At 40.6% G+C, this 19224-nt stretch overlaps 1 protein-coding gene across 1 annotated transcript in view; it reads left to right on the top strand.

Annotated features, from left to right (window-relative positions):
• Positions 1-19224, top strand: part of DSCAM (DS cell adhesion molecule) — a 341028-nt gene that overhangs the window by 240987 nt on the left and 80817 nt on the right. Inside the window, exons 17-18 of the mRNA XM_033232515.1 lie at positions 10767-10920; positions 17803-17920. Coding sequence (XP_033088406.1) covers positions 10767-10920; positions 17803-17920 — 272 coding nt within the window. The remainder of the gene's footprint in view (positions 1-10766; positions 10921-17802; positions 17921-19224) is intronic.

Here is a 19224-nt window from a genome sequence, read left to right as displayed (position 1 = left end):
TAATTTATAGAGCAAAGGAAAACATAAGCATATATTCCACTAAAATTTTCATACGGAAAGAGGCCCTGGAAATCTCTTTTGAAGCTCAGTCTCAGAAGACTGCCTGCCGGATTTGTCAGATAGCCTGTCACTAAGCATTCTGACTTTGAGGTAGCATTCGTTCAGACTATGTAGCTTAGTGTATGTCACCCTGAATGTACTTCCCCATTGCTGCGTAGAGCTTTCTGATTATCCACAGGCTAAAATGCTCTTTAAAAAAACTTGACTTTGTTTAAGCAGTTTTAGGTTCACAGAAAAATTGAGAAGAAGGTACAGAGATTTTCCAAATACCCCTGCCCCTACTGCACAGCCTCCTCCACTATCAACATCCCCCAACAAAGTGGTACATTTGTAACAATGGTGGAACCTACGTTGACACATCATTATTAGCCAGTGTTCATAGTTTACATAAGACTTACTCTTGGGGTTGTACGTACTATAGGTTTGGACAAAGGTTCAATTACATGGATCCACCATTATAGCATCATGCAGAAGTTTCACTTCCCTAAAGGCCCTCTGTGCTCCACCTATTCATCCCATCACCCTCTTAATCTCTGATCTTTTTACTGTCTCCAAAGTTTTGCTAAAATGCCCTTTTTATCAATCAGCTTTTGGAGCTTTTGGAAGATTCCAGCTCTGAAAACATCTCACCTTTTTGACTTGGCCCGACACAGACGTATTGTATGATTTAAGGAAATAAATTGGTTTTAAGTCATTTTTCAGTTAACACTAGTGGAAACAGCTATTTTTTCAATATTGTAAATTCTACATCTATTATTTTTATTACTAAGAATTGTGTTTCTCATTAGCTTCTTTCTCGTATGTGAGAAACTATGTGATAACAAGCTAGTATTTTTGTACAGAATTGTTGAATAGGTGACAGCAATCAAGTTAAATTAATAATGCACCTTTGACAGACAGATAATTTTCATGGCAGGTGGTATGACAACGAAAAGGGTATGAGGCAAAATTGTAGCAAAGGGAGATTGTATTGGTTGGAAAGAGCCTGTTAACATAAGTATCTGTAATGCCAGTCGGGCTAATTGGGTGGTGTTTCTAATTCTAAACAATTATATCAAGAAACTAGTTTTCCTCATGTTTTCTCTGGATAACAACTTTAATATAGTTGCAAAACATTATAGCAATAACTTTTATATTTAGAAGGCCAAAAAAATAAAATATTTTATATTTGAAAGGCTTTTTAAAAGTAGCCAATAGTCTATGTATATAGTTTTATATATATGTATATATATATATATATAGTCATATATATAATGGTATCTATAGTAATCTCAGTAAAAGGCAGAGGAAACGACCAGAATTGCCTGGCTGTTATCCCATTTCTACCAATGTTGGCCCCTCAACCTGTGCCTTTAGGAAGATCTTTCTGCCATGACATCTTCTTTTATAGATGGGAACTGTGAAATAAAATGGAAATTAGATCAAAATATATTATACGTAAGATTTTTAAAAATCTTAAATTAATCCAGTGAACTGCTTATTCTTGATGGAATCCAGGCCATTTCTCTGCCACTAAACAGAAAGATGTTAAGCATTCTGAAAGTGCCTTACCCTATAAGTAAAAGAGCTATCAATTTTGTTTATTGCCTTGGGGGAGTTTTTATTTCACTGCTGTGAACATTCTATCTGTGAAATCACAGCCTTCAAATTTTTTTAATTGCATGTTAATAATTAGCTATCAGAGCTTTTTAAAACATTGCATTTCCTTGATAGAATTCGTTTTTCATTAAAAAGCTAATTGAAATTTGTAAAAGCAGAATTCCTTTTATATCAGACAGGCTGAAGAATTTGACATGCACAGCCTATGGCTCTGTAGTCATTTTATACTCATTATTTTCTATTGTACTGAAATCATTTCTAGGTCATTACTAAATTCACCTAATACAACAAGAATTTCTTCAGTCTGTTCCAGTTACTGGTCATTGAGTCCCAACTCTAAGCAATGCTCTGAACCAGGCTCCCTGCAGAGTGAGTAGGGGGATGGGTCAGTAGAGGGAGTAGAAAGGTGGGTCAGGGAGCCTGACTCCCAGGTAGATGCAGTAAGCACATGCAAGACCATAACCCACAGTGGAATAAAGGCAAAGACTATGAAAGACAAAGGGCAGACTTAGCCGCTGATTGAGAGGACTAGAGAAGGCTCTGCAAGGTCTGACAGGTGCAGCTATGAGCTAAATAGTGTGAGGGGTTTGGAAATGAATTTGGCAATTCCTGGGTAAACATCTAGTTTTATAGACATGACCAAAGAGTGTTTAAAGTGCCTCACCGTGGCTAATTGTATCTTATATACTGGTGAAAAGCATCTTACACATGAAAAGAAAAATATCACATCGACACCACAAGGCAAAAATAATTGTGGAATGAAGATAGGTCTAGAAAACACGGTTCCCAGTCTTTCCGTGGGTTGACCCTGAAGCTCTCGGAGGAAACTAACCTTCTCACAACCCATACACTCCTTTGACTGGAAGGGTAAACTGTGCACGTTTAGTTCCTTAGGAACCCGCGACTCTACCCAGCAGACCTAAAGCAAAAACACACAAAGACAAAACGCTTGAAATGTGAACAGTCTGGCTTGGGTGTCACAAGAGTTATCCCATGAACTGTATTTTCCACTCTGGATATGGCTTTGGGGAGGCAAACATGTCAGAAGTCTTGTAAAACCTTGCTATAAATATTTTTTAAAACAAATATATGAAGTTTCCATTTATTTTTCATGCATCTTTTAAATATTCATCCATGTCTTCAACTATGACAGGGTTGGTTTTAGAAAGATTCAAATGAGTTTATATCTAAATTGTAGTAGAAATTGGTCAGACTTCTACAGTACCTCATTTTAATCTTCTGTTTGCTGTGAACATGTCTTACTCCTTGGGGACAGGAGCTTACCTTATAGTCTACACACTGCAACTGAACTCAGTGAATGACCATAAATTAAAGTCCAGTAATTATTTACAAGCCCTTCCTATTACGAGGTATGAAGCTAAGAACTTTTGCCTAGACTTTCTTCCCACAGCCCAAAGGAGAGAACTATAGTCCAGCAAGTTTCTATGTCTGGCCTATGGGGTCCTCTAACTCTTGCCATCATCCCTTATCCACAGACCTCCATACTTTCAATCCAGTGGTATCTGCCTGGACCCCCCCACCACCTCCCATGGTAAATACCATGATCAGCACACTGTAAGAACAGTATTTGAGATGGTTCGTTACATAAGCAACATGCATATTTTACATTTTATGTGTGTGTCCTCAGACCAAATACCCAAACCTTTCCCTGGGAACACTGTGGATTGCCCTATTACAAGACATCAATAGAGCAGGATTCCCCAACCCCTGGGCCACAGACTAGTACTAGGACCTATATTGCATGCTTCTTATGGGAATCCAACTAATGCCTGATGATCTGAGGTGGAACAATTTCATCCTGAGACCATCCCATCCTACCATGTCCATCCATCTGTGAAAAAAAAACTGTCTTCCTTGAAACCTGTCCCTGATGCCAAAAATGCTGGGGACCGCTGAGCCAGAGACAGCCCTGTTCTCATGCCACCACGTTATCTGGTGGACCAAGAAATCAGTAACTTGGCAGCCACTTAGGGCCGTTTCAATTGAGATGTGATTAATTAATAATAAATGTTAGGTTGCTTCTCAACTTGGATAGAGCCTACATGTTTAAACATATTTTAGATGAGAAATAACAGGCTTTTTTCTCAGCTGGCCAACAGGAATTTATGACAGATGCAGAATAATTGGCAACCCCAGTCCACAAATGTCCCATCCACTTCCTCAAGCTGGGCATAGAGCAGGATTAAAAATAAGCTGTGGAACAGAATCCCTGGCATTCTGGTTCAAGGCCATGGGGGATGGGATCTCTCAAGTCCATGCCTGGCCACACCTGCGTAATGTTGGCTGTTTGTATTTCCACGGGTCACAAAGGAACTCTTACATCTTCTCTTCAAACAAATGGCTAGCACAATTATTGTAGTCCACTCAAAATTAATTCATACTTTAGGCATAATAAAATCTAGGATGACTGACACGTCTGTCTTAACTCTAAAGAAGATGAGATTGGAGAGTTCAAAGTCTACCTGAAGAAAAGGAAATAATTAAATATTAAGAAAAGTGTCTTTGTTGCTTCCCCACAGATTTCTCCTTTTGCCACATTTGGTTCATTTATCCCTAAGAAATTTCATTTTGAGTTTGCCCTTCTTTATACCATAGTGTTTATCTGTCATCCTTGATGGCGAAGCTTTGCTTTGTTCCTTTAAAAACAAAAAAGATTCAGAGTCTCTGAAATAGTAACCCAGCTGATGTATCAGGAGAAATCTGGAAATCAAAGTGATCCCTTCTCATTAAACATTCTCTGTATTTGGAAGAGAATGCTACATAATAAAATATGCATGTAGAAAGTAGCAAGTCAGTTTACACACTATTGGATTGTTGTGTTGGAAAATCCGGTATCCAATAAAAAGAAAATTAATGAAATGTAAATATAGTCCATGCTATCCTAACTTACTAAAATATGGAGGGAAATATGGAGGGAAATGCATAAAAAATAAATAGAAACTTCATAGATTTGTTTTAAAAAATATAAAATAAGGGCACAACATTTATCATCCCTTCTTCTCAGAATAAGCGTTTTTGGCTGAGTATTAAGAAAAAAGATTTAATCAACTAGATTGGCTCCACTACACTGAGAGAACTTCTGGTTATTTTCTTCCCATTTTGCTCTTTTTTTTCCTTTTTTCTCCTACCTCCTCTTAAAATGGTTAACAGTGGTTGAGTTACGCACCATCCATAGCTAAGGATTCTATTTACAATAAATACTATATAATTTACACTGCATCCCTCTGTTGGAGGCATCTCATGCCTATGGGTCTCTCTCTCAAGACATCCAGGCTTGCTCTGTCCTCTAGGGTCCACCAGTAGGCATCCTTACCCCACTTCACTCTAGGAGGCGTGGCCAGTCTGGCCCAGTCTCCTCTCCTGTTGTGAGCAGGGCTAACCTGTGCCACTGTGCCTTGCCATTAGCCTTCTCAGGTGTGACTCACTTACCAAGCTCTGTGTCCTTCAGACTCCAAGTTCTCCAAGAGATTCCCTAGAGCTCGAAGCCCTCTTCCACCCATAAGAGGGAATGCTCACAGACCTCTCAACAGAAAATCCTTATTCCTGCCCCAGCCTCTTTTGGAGCCTGGAAATGGGTGATTGGCAAAACATCAGAACCAGCAAGTTCTGCCCAGGTGGCCTCACAGCTCTTGTTAGGAAAGAAGGTACTGGCATCTTTAGGAGCATTCTCACACTTTAAGATCATTTCTAAAACTTCCAGAGAACAGGAAGAGTCAACTTTAATATCCAGTTACATATATTGCAAAGAAAAATAAATCAACTCTGATGGCTTAAATTGTTCAGTTATCAATTTTCTGCTTGCCCTGCTACTAAGACCAGGAAAATGGTGCCTAATTATGGCAGTCCTCAGAGGAATACACAGTGGCATCAAAGGGTGGTGACATCAGTGCAACTAACTTGCCCAGATAACCAACAGGAGCCACTAACAGCTTGACTTTATTCTTTTTCACCCTAACCTACAGAGAAATGAAGGAAGTTTCTATTAATATACCTTTTTTACTTCAATTCTTGATTAGTCTTCTATATAAATGATGAAACAAATCTTGTTGCATAAGAAACCATGTTTTATTGTTGATTTTAGCCATGCATTATGTTACAGGCAAAAATTAAAATGTGTGTTTTGGAGGTAATCAAGAACAAATTTTACTTTGTCAACAGGATAAGTATGGAGTTTCAACTAAAAGCTATGTTGTCTATATAGAAAAAGATATTTATTTTATAAATATATCTTAATGCTTTCCTGATGCTTAATGTCCAGTAGAGCAATGGTTATAATTTGCACATCATTAAGCTTTGTAAAATTAATTTGGCAATGACATAGCCTTGGAGAATCATACAGTGCAAGTGCATACAGTCTCAGGATTGTCTCTGTGGTTTATCCGGAAACAGGCCAAATTCCCTCTGAACTCCTAGAGGAACTAATTTTCCCATAATACTCTAAGATGTGACTGGAGTGTTGTAGTGGGAGGAGGGTGGAGGTGAGGTGTAAATGAGTGCATACACATGCATATGCATGCTAGATTATAGGCATGTGTCTAAGGAATCCATGCAAGAGTCTCTCCAAATCATCTGACACTGTGTACCCACAAATTAAAATTTTGACAATAAGTAATTATCTGACATTATGTTTTGTTGAGGAAGCATGAGATTGTATGACAACTAAGAGACACAGTGAAGATTTAAATCCCCTGTTTAATTGCATAGCTGGTATTGTAACTTATGCAGCCTGCGGAGGCATGTAAGTTTTATTGAAAAGCTAGCAAGGGTAAAAGTAAGCCCTTCTTGTTTTGGTCACTTATAATTGACAGCATAAAGTGTGAGGAAATAGCACCAGACTTGGGACTAGAGGCCCTGAGCTGGAGCCATTGTTCTCCACTTGTCTGGCCTTGTGACATCAGTGAGTCACTTGCTTTCTCTGAACCTCAGTTTCCTGATCTATAAAATGGATCCAGCTCTACCTACTCCACATGGCTTTTTAAGGAACAATTCTGACCTATCTAGGTCTATGTCTCCTTGAAGTTCCACTAGTTTTGTTTCATGTAATAATAAATCCTAAACATTTTTTCACCTAATAACCAAGCTTCATATCTTTGAGTAATAGGTGAATATTAGGTGAATAAATGTTTAGAATTTGTATGTTCTCTTGATGAACTGACCCCTGTTATCATTATGAAATTTCTCTCTTTCTTACTGGTAATATCCTTTGCTCTTAAATCTATTTTATCTCATATTACTATAGCCACTCTGTATTTCTTTCGGTTAGTGTTATCATAGGATATCACTTCCGTTCCTTTATTTTTAACCTGTTTGTGTTTTATATTTCAAGCACATTTCTTGTAAGCAGCATATAGTTGGATATTGCTTTTCTATCAGGTCTGACAATCTTTGCCTTTAATATATTTATATCATTTGCACTTAAAATTATTATTAATATGTTTATGTTTAAATCCGTGGTAGTACTATTTGAGTTCTGCTGTTGTTGTGCTACTTGTTGCCCTTGTCACTCTTTTTCTGACTCCTTTGGATTTCTTTTTGTAATTCCATTTTATTTATCTTATTAGTTCATTAGCTTTATTTTATGCTATATTTTGTAATTTCAGCAGTTTCCTTAGGATTCACAGCATATACTTTCAACATCGTAGTGTACTTTCAAGTGGTATTACACACTTTGCATATAGTATAAGAAACTTACAATTATATACTTCCATTTTTTCCTCCCAACCTTTGTGCTATTGTTAAACATTTTACTTTTATTTATGTTATATACCCACATTACATTGGTACTGTTTTTAACTATCAACCATATTTTAATAATATTTAAATAAGAAAGATCATATATATTTATCTATATAATTACCTCTTTTTTCTACTTATTTGTGTACATTTATGTCTCTATCTGGTATTATTTTCCTTCTGCTGGAAGGATTTTCTTTAACATTTCTTGTAATGTGGGTCTACTGGTGATTAATTCTTTCAGCTTCTTATGTATCTGAAAAAAGTATTTATTCAATTTCATTTTGAAATATATTTGTCGAATATAGAATTCTAGGTTGATTTTTTTCTTTTAGTACTTGAAAGAAATCATTCCACTGTCTTCTTAACTCGATTGTTTTTCAAATGAAATTGGCTGCCATGCTTATCTTTGTTCCCCTTTATATAACCAGGTACTTTCTCTGGCTACTTTTAAGATTTTCTCTCTAGCACGGAAACTAAAACTCTTGAGTAGTTTAATTATGATGCTCCTGGATATAGTTTTTTTTTTTTTAATATTCTTGTGGCTAGAATTCACTGAGTATCTTGGCTCTATGGGCTACAGTTTTCATCAAATTTGGAAATTTTTCAACCACAATTTTTTACAACCTTTTTTTGGTCCCTTCTCTCTCGCTTTGTTTAGTGACTCCACTGCATGTATGTTAAGCTTCCTGATATTTTTCCATAGCTCACTAATGCCCTGTTAACTTTTTTATTCTGTTTTCTGTGTTTCATTTATTAATATGTCTTTGTGAACCTCAAATATCTGAGACAGGTCTCAGTCAATTTAGGAAGTCTATTTTGCCAAAGTAAGGATGCATGCCCATGACACAGCCTTAAGAGGTCCTGGCAATATGTGCCCAAGGTGGTCCGAGCACAGCTTGGTTTTATACATTTTAGCAAGACATGAGACATCAATCAATTTTTTAACATTGGTTCCATCTGAAAAGGCAGGACAACTTGAAGCAAAGGCAGGACAACTCAAAGTGGGGAGGGGGCTTCTAGGTCCTAGGTAGATGAGAGAGAAATGCTTACATTCTTTTGAGTTTCTGATTAGCCTTCCAAAGGAGGCAATCAGATATGCATTTATCTCAGTGAGCAGAGGGATGACTGAATAGAATGGGAGGCAGGTTGGCCCTAAGCAGTTCCCAGCTTGACTTTTCCCTTTAGCTTAGTGATTTGGGGACCCCAAGATTTATTTTCCTTTCACATCTTTAAGTTCACTAATCATTTTTCTGCAATATCTACTCTGCTGCTAATCAAGTTCAATGTATTTTTTATCTCATGCGTTGTCGTTTCAAGTTTAACTTAGGTCTTTTTGTATCATATCTACTTAAATTTTTGAACATATGCAGTTATAATACAGCTATAATACAGTTATAACTACTTTATTGCCCTTGTTTGCATAAATCTAATGTCTGTGCCAATTATGGTGAATTTTGATTGATTGATTGATTTCTTCTCTATGAATTATGTTTTCCTGGAAATTTTTATGACAGCTTTATTGAGATGTCAATCACTTTTAAATTCAACAATTCAATGGCTCTTCGTATATTCACAGAGTTATGCAACCCTTACCACTATCTAATTTTAGAACATTTTCATCACCCTGAAAAGAAAATCCACACCCATTAGCTGTCATTCCCAATTTTCCCCTTCCCCTACCCTGCCCCCGACAACCAGTAATCTAATTTATGTTGCCATCCATCTGCCTATTCTGAACATTTTAAATGAAGGGAATCATAAATGTGTGGTTTCTTGTAATTGGCTCCTTTCACTTAGCATAATGTTTTCAAGATTTATCCAAGTTATAGCATTTATCAGTACTTCATTCCTTTCTATTATCTCATAACACTCTGATATGGCTTGGCTCCATGTCCCCACCCAAATCTCATCTTCAATTATAGCTCCCATAATTCCCATGTGTTGTGGGAGAGACCCAGTGGGAGATAACTGAATTATGAGGGCAGTTTCCTCTATACCATTCTCGTGGTAGTGAATAAGTCTCAGGAGATACAATGGTTTTACAAGGGGGAGCCCCTTTTGCTTGGCCTCATTCTTTCTTGCCTGTCGCCATGTAAGACATGCCTTTCACCTTCTGCTGTGATTGTGAGGCCTCCCCAGCCACATGAAACTATGAGTCCATTAAACCTCTTTTTCTTTATAAATCAACTAGTCTCGGCTATGTCTTTATCAGCAGCGTGAAAACAGACTAGTACAGACTCCATGGTATCGCTATGACGTATTCTGTTTATCCAGTCATCAGTTGACAGATATTTGGGCTATTTGTATGTGAAAATATTTTATTAGGTGTTAAACTTTGTGAACTTTACCTTTTGGAGTACTGGATGTTTCAATTTCTATAAATTCTATAAATATTCTTGACCTTTATTCTTGGATGTAGTTAAGTTACTTAGGAATAATTTGCTCTCTCTAAGTCTTGCTTTTAAGAATAATTAGGAAAGACTAGAGTGGTATTCAGTCTAGGGCTAATTATTTCCCCTTTGTGGTAAGACCCTTATGCACTATACCAAAAGCGTGATGAATTTTGATGTTTTCCAACCCAACTGGTGGGAACAGCCACTACTCCCAGCCCTGTGTGAGTGTTAGGCACCGTGACCTCCACTTCTTTCAGGTGATTCTTTCCCTGGCATCGGGTAGTTTCCTCACACACATCCATGGATCTGCTCAGCTGAATACCCAAGTAGGACCCTCTTCAATCTCCAGAGCTTGTCCTTCGTGTGTAGCTCTCTTTCCAGTGCTCTTCCTTGTGAACTCTAGCTTCCTTCAGGCTCTCAGCTCTGCCTCTTCAGCTTGGAAAGGCTGCCAGGCTCCCGAGTTGAGGAGGCAGAACTCTCTATTTTATCAGAAATAAAATTCACACTGCCCTAAAAAATGCAAAAACTCTGTGATTGTGGGGTTTTCTTCATCTGTTTCCTATTGTTCAGAGATCACTGTCATTTATTGCCTGATGTGCGATGCTTTTAGAACCATTGTTTTATATGTGGTGTGTGTTCCTCAGTTGTCTCAGGTAGGAGGGTAAATCTGGTTCTTCTTACTCCATCTCAGCCAAATATACAAGTGCTGTGGCCTGTAATGTAAAGGGATAAATTATTTATTGGTGGCCATCAAAGTTGCTGCAGAGAAAAATGTAGATGGTGGCTCAGTTAAACTCATCAGTTATGTTTTATATTGCAAAGCCAGCCTTTTAGAGAGGAGTAAGTTGTGAGTTTTGTTTGTTATGATATTTAATATGTTCATGACCATTCCCTCGGGAAATCCATTTTTGCCACATGCTTCTTTGAATGTGGGAACACTTATGTCTCCTTTCACAGGTGATCAGCGAGTTTGAGGCCTCTCCTGACTCGTTTTCCTACAGAATTCCCAACCTGAGTAGGAATCGTCAGTACAGCGTCTGGGTGGTGGCTGTGACGTCAGCTGGAAGAGGCAACAGCAGTGAAATCATCACAGTCGAGCCATTAGCAAAAGGTAGGCAGTGGCAGTAAGGACCTCATTTCCTATTGTAACTTGACTGTTTTTAAGTCTCCATTTTACCTGAAATAAAACTTACACTTCCCTAAAAATTAAATAAACCAGAATATCACATTTTAGCTCAAGAAACAGGGTTGTGGCTAGCAAGCTCTGAGCTTCTGTCCCATGGGAAAGGAATTCCATGGAGGTAAACACAGAGCTGAGAATGAGTGGCCTTACAATAGAAGTATCTGAAAATCAGGAAAGGAGACCTCATTCACCCCTTGGAGTAGCTGAAAATCATTACATGGCATTTTCCCAAGGATGTTCTACTTTCACCAAAATCAGGTATCACACTTCCTAATGAGAAATGTCTATTTTAAAGTCTGTGGAATTCGGAAGCTTAAAAATATTTGAAAATCGTTCACTATCTGTTGATAGAATGCTATAAGCAAAGACTTTAAGTAACAGCAGGAAGTAGGAGTCACCAAAGAATAAAAAGTTCCTTAAAGTGAATATAATATCTTCACATTTTTCTGTTAGACTGGTCCTTAAAATGCACATGCAGGCACAGGGCATTCTTGCTCTTCTGGTAGTCACCACCATCCAGTGTTTCCAGGAACCCCCTAAATTAGCACTCATAATAAGTCAATTTCCTTACAACACAATTCCAGGCCAGCAGGAGTTGCCCCTGATTTTGGGCTATAGAATAGTGGCAACTTATTACTAATATGTCCTCTGAGAGCCAGAAAGAGAAGAATAAACATTCCAAGATTCCAATTTTACCTCCAAGAATTCTCTTGATAATGTGCTTTTCAATGAGATCATTAAGAAATAGGTAGAATAAAACAGTCAGGGGAAAAAAGAGGGATGTCACATTTTGAGCTCAAATGCAGATAGAAAATAAGTAAGTTGGTAAGGGAAATAAACTGGGGGGACTTATTTTTTGTATTACACTCTTTGGTCGTGATATCCAGCCACTCCCTGAGATTGAGAAAATGATGATTACCAAGGAAAATGTTGGACATAAGGACTGAGCTGTGTGATTTACCAAAAACAAAAACAAAAACAAAAAACTGCAACAAAACACGTAGAATTAGCAATAATATTTCTTCCTTTCCTTTGTGCTTTCAAAGTTCTGTCTCTCAACACAGTCAGAAAGGCCTGGCTAGTGCAGTGAGGTATGACTTACTCAGTGGGGGAAGAGTTGAAAATGACCATAGAAGCACGTCTTGCCTGGGGAAATTCAGTTTCCTCTAGTCATTTAATAAGTCATTTTGAGCGTCTGTTGCATGTCAGGGTCTGTGCTGGGGACACAGAGGATTTGGTCAAGGGAGGCTGACTGCTGAAACGAATGTTCCCTAGATCTCAGTGGCTTCACATAATAATATAGTCCAACAGAGATATTTTTGGTCAAGGCTCTCTTGGGTGGCCTGTTCCGCATGGTGTTTCAGGGATCCAGGCCTCTTCCCCCTTATGATTTGCAACCCTGGATTTCTCCTCATTTAAAGCTACATTGATGGGGTAAGAAAGGAGTATGGAGGGTTTGATGAGAAGTTTTCATGAGCCAGATATGGAAGTGTATATGTTATTTTTACTAATATCCTATTGTCTAGAATAAAGGGATGGACCCACTAGGGAAAAGAAAGCAGGGTTTGGAGAGCCCAGAGGAGTCTCTTAAGATGATCTAAGTGATGTGTTCACTCCCTGACTCCCTTGATCTTACAGTCTGGTGGGGAACCAGTCAGTGATATGGTTTGGCTGTGTCCCCACCCAAATCTCATCTTGGATTGTAGCTCCCATAATTTCCACGTGTCATGGGAGGGATCCGATGGGAGGTAATTGAGTCATGGGAGCGGGTCTTTCCTGTGCTGTTCTCATGACAGTAAGTCTCATGAGATCTGATGGTTTTGTAAAGGGGAGTTCCCGCGCACATGCTCTCTTGCCTGCCGCCACCTAAGACATGCCCTGTGCTCCTCATTTGCCTTCTCCCATAATTGTGAGGCCTCCCCAGTCATGTGGCACTGTGAGTCCATTAAACCTCTTTCCTTTATAAATTACCCAGTCTCAGGCATGCCTTTATTAGCAGCATGAGAACAGATTAATACAGTTAGTAAACAAAGCATCACAAAAGTATATGCATAAAGACAAACTGCAGTCAGTGCTATAAAGAAATGGCATGAGAGGACCTTACCTGGAGGTGGAAGACACACTTGGTCCCTGAGGACAAGCAAAGGCAGTTATGTGAAGAGGGAAGAAGTGAGCAGTCAGAAGCTCTGCAGAGAAAGATTTAGCAGGTGGGAAGTCCAGGACACTGGACCCTGCTGGGGCCGGGGAAGGAATAGTGGTCCCAGAGATGCTGGGAAGGAAGGCAGGGGCCTGATCATGCTAGGTTTTCAACACTGTTAGGGGTTTCAGATTTTCCCATAAGAGAGATAAGGAGACAGTGTAGGGTTTTAAGCAAAGGAGGCACATGATCTTTGTGTGTGTATGTGCATGTGTGTGTGTCTGTCTCTGTGTGTGTGATAAACCTTATTTTTTAGAACAGTTTTAGACTTACAGAAAAATTGTGATGATAGAATACAGAGTTGCCATTTACCTCACACCTAGTTTTCCTTTTTGTAGACATCCTAATTAAATGGTGCCTTTCTTATAGTTAATGGCAGGTGTGATTTTTGTTTTGTTTTGTTTTTTTAGACAGAGTCTTGCTCTGTCACCAGGCTGGAGTGAAGTGGTGCCATCTCGGCTCACTGCAACCTCCGCCTCCCAGGCTCAAGCGATTCTCCTGCCTCAGCCTCCCAAGTAACTAGGACTGCAGGCACGTACCATCACGCCTAGCTAATTTTTGCTTTTTATTTTTTAGTAGAGATGGGGTTTCACCATGTTGGCCAGGATGGTTCTGATCTCCTGACCTCGTGATCTGCCTGCCTTGGCCTCCCAAAGCACTGGGATTACAAACGTGAGCCACTGCGCCCAGTCAATGGTGGGTGTGCTTTTAAAGATCACCCTGATCTCTCTGTCCTGAATGGACTGCAGAGGGGGAAGGGTGAGAAAAGCAGATGCCCAGCAAGGAGGCCAAGGGGTCACCCAGTGAGGCTTGGAGTAGCAGAGTAGCAAAGAGGATTGAGAGGAGAAGGCCGAGGGGCCTGGGCTGTGTTGTGGACACAGAGCGGAGGAGACTTAGTGGCAGAAATGGAGGAGGATGGAGAGGGAGATAGCAAGAATGAAAACCCAAATTCTCATGTGGGTTAGCATAAGTGGAGGCATGATTTATGGATGAAGAAGACCATGGAAAAAGTGGATTTTGAAGCCAGTGAGAGGAGGCACGGGCATTTGGAGGGGTTCCAAGGTGACGAAGAGCCATTCACTCAGAGGCGTCTATGCACTGAGGTGTGTCCTGGCTCTCGAGAGACATCTGGAAGGAGGCAGAAATTCAGGGGAGTCAGCATCTGGGTATCCCTTACACCTGGGATAGGAATGAGATTGGCTGAGAGATGGAGGAGAGATGAAGGTACAGGATGGCCTCTCAAAGGGAGTGGGAGCAGGCAAAGGAAAAGGGGAAAAGCCAGAGAGGCGGGGGAGCCAGGACGTGTTAGGCTGCAGATTCAAAACAAATGCTTGCAAAAGGAGGGAGCGGTCGGCTGAGGCTGCTGCTGCTGGAAAGTCAGGTGAAACCAGGCAAAAATGCCCCTCAGTTTGGCCATGTGGAGGACCATGGTGACCTTTCTGTGAGCGGTGTCAGTGAGTGTGGAGGGGCATGCAGAAATGAGCCTGAGTCAGGTGAGAAAGTGGGTAGGAGGTGAGGGGCAGGCTGACTGGGCAGAACATTCCTTCAACACACATCACCTGGAAGAAGTGACAACCAAGAGAAGAAGCTTGGAGGTGTGGGAGGGTCTCATTCAAGGAAAGGCTCTGGGTTCATTGTTTTTTCGTGAGGCCTGCCATCAGAGCATGTTTGTGTGGTAATGGGAAGATCCCAGTAGAGAGGGAGAAAGGAGAAATCAACAATACGTAAGAAAGAGCCCATGACCACAGCACTGAGGTTTAGAGGAGGAAATGCCAGTAGATTCACAGATTTGGTGACTGGAAATGCAGGATTCCTGGATGGTGTCCCTGAAGCATTAGGCAACTTGGGGATGGTGGAGGGAAGCCCAGAAGTGTGAGAAGAGGAGGGACAGTAGGAAGCCATCATTGCAGGGAACGGGGAGGACATTTACTAAAGAAACAGTAAGACTGGCAGGGAGTACTGACAGTTCAGCTGAGGTTGGTGATCCTAAATGGTGGTCAATCTCCAAGTACTCTTTTGCATGGATTTTTTGCAGAAAGGTTCAACTTTTCATGCTTAAGGGAGGTTGACTCAGGGTTAGGGTTGCTGTAGATAGGTTTTCTGGAAAGGGGATAAGCTAGGGAGTGCCTCAGGATGGAGCAGATAATCAATTGGGCAGCCCCCACACAGAAGCCCAGACACTGGCAAACCATTAAGGCTGAAAGGCCCGTCCTAGAGGGGTGGGGATGTCTACAGCGGAGGAGATTGAGACAGGTTATTCTGCACTTGTTTGGAAGTCAAGGCAGACCAGCAGCAGTCTAGCGACAGGTAACAGGGTCCAAAATTCAGATATAGATTGAAGAAGAGGAGGACCACTGCTTTTACGGAGGGAGTGGCAGAATGGGGCCATGGCACTGGTCCTGGGGGAAGCCCCTCCTAGGAAGGGGTCCAGGACACCAACGAGGCACAGAGAATCTGGCCCCATGGCTGCGAACAAACAGGACCCGAATCAGAGGGGACACCAGGTTGCAAAGGGATTCAGTTTCTCATCAGAATCACGTGGGATACTTGTCAAAAGGCAGATGCCCCAAGCACACGAAAGAACTGCTGAATCCACAAGGCCATGGTGGGAACCTGCATTTTAAACAAAGATTTAGGGGATTCTCTTGGCTGCCCCAGGTCTAGTGTGTTGAGTTGCCCAGTCATGACATTTCTGGCTAGAGACCCTTTAAATTTCAACTGTCTAAAATGGGCATTGAGCTATAGCATTGGAGGTGGTTGGGCTTGAAGATGAAGTAGCTCTAGCTTGTATTTTTAAAATTGCTCATGGAAAAGCATTCATAAGTCCTGGAGTTAATTTGAAGGGTTATGCCCAGAATGTTAAAGAACAACGATGGAATAGAATGGAACAGAGTCAAATCAACTAGACTAGACTAAACTAGGGTTAAGAAAAGGTAGAAAACATCATAATGCATCACATATAGTGAAGTCTTTATTCAGGCAACTTTGTTTGCACTCACACAAACATCTCAATACATGTGTAGCTTCTGGAATTTGATGTAAAACATATTTCTTAAAGTGGCTGACTGTTAAAAAGCCAGAAAGCCCATAACTCTAGCTGAATTCCTCTAGCCACCCCCCTTTTACTGCTGAGGACATTCTCCACTCTCTAAAGAACTGTCTGAAGAGTGTGAAAAAGAAAATGCCAAAAGCTACCAGTGCGGGAAATCTGATGCTGCCTAATCAGGACCATTTTGTTATCATGATGCAAAATCAGCAATGTCAATGACTGATGAAATGAGCCCTGCCTTAGAATACTTCATCTCAGTCTGCGGAAACTGCTTGAAACATTGGTTTTGCTGCAACAAAAAACAAGGTCTAGCTTCTAAGCCCTCTGGCATTTCCTTTTTCTCTCTACTGTTGCCCACAGTGCCCAGAAGCATAAATGTATGATTTGATCTGGTAGATCCTAGTGGCTAATGTGGGTATTCTATACTAAGATGGCTGCATAATGACTTGGTTCTGGGTACTCTGCCCTTCCTGGGATTCTAGAGCTTCCCTGAGGGAGCCCTCTCACCTTCCTTTGCCAGTGCAAACCCTCAACCCAGAAATGGTGCAGGGGTCTCACATCGGTCCCATTTTTATGGGCTCTGAATCAGATCAAGACCACCTTCCACCTGTGGTTTTCGGTCTGTGCATCTATTGAGGGTGAGCTCCCATAGGGGCACCTGTTTCCTCTATGTCCCCAGCTCCATGACAGTGTCTGAAACATACTGGCTAAAACAAAGGACAGGAGAAGCCCCTGGCTCCTGTTTATGCCCCAGAAAGTAATGTCCCGATGTATGACACAGACTGAGCAGATTGTTTTCCTCTAGAAGACTTGCGTGTGGCGTGCCTGTCAGCTTTTGTGACTCACTGATGGAGGTAGTACTAGAACCTCTCATTGCTGGCCACACTGGACTTCAAGGCAAGTTCACCATGAGCTTTTTTCCTTGTCTCCTGGGACTTCCTGCTACCTTGGGGCCGTGCCAGCACCAGATGCCCCTGGCAGATGCTCCTGTTTGGGCATCTGAATCACTGTCCCAAGCAAATGGTTGTTCTTCGAGAGAGGCCACTCTGAAAATGTTCATTCTCCTCAATGTGTGTCCTAGAGATCAAGTTGCTATAACACAGTCGGGAAATTGATAAGTAGAACTTGTTCCAGTTTTACTCCTTCCCGTCTTTGGGGCTGTTGTGTTTTGTATTGTCTACTTTCTCTGATATTAAAAGTATATTTTAATGAACAGCTTTTGTGTTGAGATAAATTGCTTCATAAAGTGCTTTGAGAAATAACTGGGCTCATAGAAAACACAGCTTGGAGCTGCTTGGCCTATGAAGCCCCAGCTATTTAATTTGGACTCCTCATGTTTAGTCAACAAAGGAAAAAAATGCTACAATGGGAATTTTCTGCTAGTTGTGTGTTCTTACAATGACAATTCCTCATAACCCAGGTACCAGGGAGTAGTGTGGACAGTTGTAATGTGAATTGGCTTCACATCCATTTTTGGGTATTGCCCTTATTGAGTAGGTCACGTTGACCTCTGTGTAGACGCGTCTGTGGAGTAATCAGGCTTCCACTTCGTTTGATTCCTCAGCTCCTGCGCGAATCCTGACCTTCAGTGGGACAGTGACTACTCCATGGATGAAAGACATTGTCTTGCCTTGTAAGGCTGTTGGGGACCCTTCTCCTGCGGTCAAATGGATGAAAGACAGGTAACCAGTAACCCAATGTATGCCTTCAGTGAAACTCTAAGAGATTACATCTGACATACTTAGGTTGGGTCTGGTGGTCTCCTAATTTTGTGTTTATTTATATTAGTGAAAACTCAAGGAAACCTACCAATTCTTCTGAGATGAGGGCAGGGAAGAAATCTTGGCTTTCGCACTGAAAGGGTCTGATTTATTGTATCAACCCTCTGTTAATTCAGAGCCTTTTAATTCATGAGAGAATGCTTGCAAGGAAAATAGTCGAACCAACTCAATTATTGTGGACGTTTGCTGTACCCTCTCAGATAAATTGTCCATGTAACTGAGATGAATGTACCCAAGGTTATTGTGTGACTTAACACCTATCTCTTCTTCTTTAAAGATAGCGAACTAACCATAACTCAAATACCCTGAGAAAGGACTTTAAGAAATGGAGTACATTAGGACTTTGCTAATTTAAAATCTGGTTCTCCATACTCAATAGTAATTATTAAAATAATAGGAGCCAAGATAGAGGGGGAGAGTGAGTGAGATGTGGTCTGTCCATATAACTTTTTAAAGTGCTTTATCTCTATTCAGGAGAAGAAATTAGGATATAAGTAAAGGGTTGAAAATTCGTTTATGAGCATAGAAATATGATATAATGGATTCAGAAGAAAGCCTATTTTCAAGCAAAAGCACTTAGAAGGCATAAACTATAGAAATAATGGCTTGGTGTAGTGACCAAACTGTAGAAATAATAATGGCTTGGTTTAGTGACCACTTTTCTCATGCATTTAAAGTCGGTTCATCCAAATGAAATATGTAGCTCCCAAGGTCAAGCCGGCATTCTGCCTATTGTGGGAATGACCCCAGAGGACAGGACAGTCTGCCACGGGAGCAGTGGTTATGATGGCCACACAGTTCTTTTTATACTGGGGTAAACTCATCACCCTCTTGAGATATCACATGTCATTTTTCATGCCAAAATCATGAATAATTGTGACTTTCAGTGAATCTAAAAATGCTCCCAAGGTTTAGTTCCCCCTATATGATTTGTTGAAACTGGCGCTTCTGCCTACAGAAGAAATTCCCAGAGCTGCCAAAATGAGGAGATCTCCAGTGCCCGCAGAATGGAGTAAAGAAGGACCATCAGTCTCTGGCATGGGTGAGGAGCCCATTGACTTGAGCCAGAATCTGGGCCCTTGACACAGATCTCGTCTTCAACATAACATTTTTTACAAAGGAAACCTTCAGCTACACAGCTATTGATTGTTTTCATTATGTAATCATATTGAGTTCTTTCATAATGCAAGAAATATGAAGCTTTC

Source organism: Trachypithecus francoisi, unplaced genomic scaffold (genome assembly GCF_009764315.1).
Source record: "Trachypithecus francoisi isolate TF-2019V2 unplaced genomic scaffold, Tfra_2.0 Lachesis_group14, whole genome shotgun sequence".
Taxonomy (NCBI): Eukaryota; Metazoa; Chordata; class Mammalia; order Primates; family Cercopithecidae; genus Trachypithecus; species Trachypithecus francoisi.
Note: the sequence above shows the minus strand (reverse complement) of the source record. Positions and strands in the feature narration are given on the sequence as shown.